The 2,628-nt window shown below is 59.8% G+C and overlaps 1 protein-coding gene across 1 annotated transcript in view; it reads left to right on the top strand.

Moving 5' to 3' along the window:
- LOC115553299 (leucine-rich repeat transmembrane neuronal protein 4) overlaps nucleotides 1–1,859 on the top strand; it is a 2,854-nt gene extending 995 nt beyond the window's left edge. Inside the window, exon 2 of the mRNA XM_030369438.1 lies at nucleotides 156–1,859. Within this exon, the coding sequence (XP_030225298.1) occupies nucleotides 156–1,816 (1,661 nt within the window). The 3' untranslated portion in view covers nucleotides 1,817–1,859. The remainder of the gene's footprint in view (nucleotides 1–155) is intronic.
- The last annotated feature ends 769 nt before the right edge of the window (nucleotides 1,860–2,628 follow it).

Below are 2,628 nucleotides of genomic sequence, written 5' to 3'. Positions count from 1 at the left end.
GAGTTAATCTATCTAGTTATTAACCAATCCGAGTCTATCACACTTCATTCTAGTCCATCATGTCACAGAACCACCATGCAAGGTAAAACACAAGTTTCCCTTGTCCCGCCTTTTCACTTTTTGTGTGTGCGGTGTGTATTTCCGTGTGTCTGCAGGACTTCCTCTGCTTCTAAGATGGCTCGCCGTCACCGTCCTGCTGCCAGTCTGCCTGTGCACCCCCCCGAACGGGGCACGGGAACGGCCCTGCACCCCTAGTTGCCGGTGCGACGGCAAAATCATCTACTGCGAGTCCAGCGCCTTCCGCGACGTGCCCCACAACGTGTCGGTGGGCACCCAGGGCCTCTCGCTACGCTACAACAGCCTGGCCGGCCTGCGGGCCAGCCAGTTCGCCGGGCTCACCCAGCTGGTCTGGCTGTACCTCGACCACAACTACATCAGCGAGGTGGACAGCCAGGCCTTCCACGGGGTCCGCAGGCTCAAGGAGCTCATCCTCAACTCCAACAAGATCACCGTGCTCCAGAACGACACGTTCAACGACATCCCCAACCTCCGCAACCTCGACCTCTCGTACAACAAGCTGCAGGCGCTGCAGCCGGGGCAGTTCCAGGGCCTCCGCAAGCTGCTGAGCCTCCACCTGAGGTCCAACTCCTTGAAGACGGTGCCCATGCGCGTCTTCCTGGACTGCCGTAACCTGGAGTTCCTGGACATCGGCTACAACCGGTTGAGGAGTCTGACGCGCAACGCCTTCGCCGGCCTGCTGAAGCTCATCGAGCTCCACCTGGAGCACAATCAGTTCTCCAAGATCAACTTCGCCCACTTCCCCCGCCTGACCAACCTCAGAGCACTCTACCTGCAGTGGAACCGCATCAAGTCCATCACCCAGGGCCTGCCCTGGATGTGGACCTCGCTGCACAAGCTGGACCTGTCGGGGAACGAGCTGCAGGAGCTGGAGACCAGCACGTACCAGTGCCTTCCCAACCTGCAGACCCTCAACCTGGACTCCAACAAGCTGAGCAACGTGTCCCAGCAGGTGGTCAACGCCTGGATCTCTCTCACCACCATCAGCCTGGCGGGCAACGTGTGGTTCTGCAACCCCAGCATCTGCCCCCTGGTGGCCTGGCTGCGCACCTTCAAGGGCAACAAGGAGTCGGCCATGATCTGCTCCGGCCCCAAGGAGGTCCAAGGGGAGAAGGCCGACGACGTGGTAGCGGCGGCCAAAACGTGCAGACCCACCGTCGCACCCATGACGACCAGACCGACCACCACCGCCACCGCCGCTACGTCCACCACCGCCGCCAGCACCACGGACCCCACCTCCGTCACCGCGACCTCCACGGACACCACGGACTTCACGGACGCCAGCAGCACCACGCCGGCCCAGGCCCAGCCCTCCGTCGCCCCTTCTCCCTCCGGGCCGGACGAACGGTCGACGTGGAACAAGGCAGCGTCCCCCGTGCCCTCTCCCACGGGGGGGTCCCCGACGGCACCCCCACCGCCGCCGCCAGACACGGAGTACGTCTCCTTTCACAAGATTATAGCTGGTACCGTGGCCCTGCTCTTATCTGTGGCCATAATTCTCCTGGTTATCTACGTGTCGTGGAAGCGCTACCCCAGCAGAATCAAGCAGCTCCAGCAGCGCTCGTCGGTCACAAAGCGACAGAAGAAAGCGCGGGAGACCAATCGCTCAGTGAGCTCCCCCCTGCAGGAGTACTACGTGGACTACAAGCCGTCCCACTCGGAGACGATGGACGTGCTGGTGAACGGGACTGGGCCCTACACGTACACCATCTCGGGGTCCAGGGAGTGTGAGGTATGACCGGGCGAACCTCCAGAAGAAGGCCGTTTCCACAGAGAGGCGGCAGAGGTAAATTGTTCTCAGGGAACGAAAGAAAAACAGCGTGTTCTTCTCATCCGGCCCTCGACTCAGGCTGTGGGGGAGAGGGTTTGGGCTCGGGGAAGGTCACTGCACAGAGAGCCTCGTTTGTGGGAACAGTTTTTGCACCAACTTCTTATTAGCGACGGCTCGGTCGGCTAATTAAAACAGCACATCTTTGTAGTTTTCCGGCATGAGAAATGGCTCGCTGTGGAAAACGTAATTATAGAAAGTAACTGGATCGGGTCCCTGTGCAGGTGACCCCCCCCCCCCCAACCCCCCTCTCCCCTCAATCCCGGGGGTCTCCAGCGACAGCTGGCGCCGTCTGGCTCGTTTGTTTGTGGCAAACACAGAAAAAAAGTTTGGTGTCCCCTCGGCCGCTGCTGTTTGTTTGTGCGTGTCTTCCCGGGGATCGTTCGTGTGCGTCTGTCTCCACCTACTCCGCGGAAGTCTGCAGCCACACAGTGTCTTCTGCTCCTGCCGCCCGCTCACGCTGCATGCATCTCCACAAAGACCAGAGGGCCGAGTGACCTAGAAGAGTTAAATATGCGTCGCACCGCCTTGGTTCCTTAGCATGCTAATGGTCTCATACGTGATTGTGCTTCGGCTACTTACCTCGTGTGGATGCACCCCGGACCACTTAGTTGGAAAAGACACACACACGTGCACGTGCACAGACACACACACACACACACACACACACACACACACACACACACACACACACACACACACACACACACACACACACACAC

Source organism: Gadus morhua, chromosome 11, assembly GCF_902167405.1.
Source record: "Gadus morhua chromosome 11, gadMor3.0, whole genome shotgun sequence".
Classification (NCBI taxonomy): Eukaryota; Metazoa; Chordata; class Actinopteri; order Gadiformes; family Gadidae; genus Gadus; species Gadus morhua.
The sequence above is the reverse complement of the archived record's forward strand: the minus strand, read 5'-3'. Positions and strand labels throughout refer to the sequence as shown.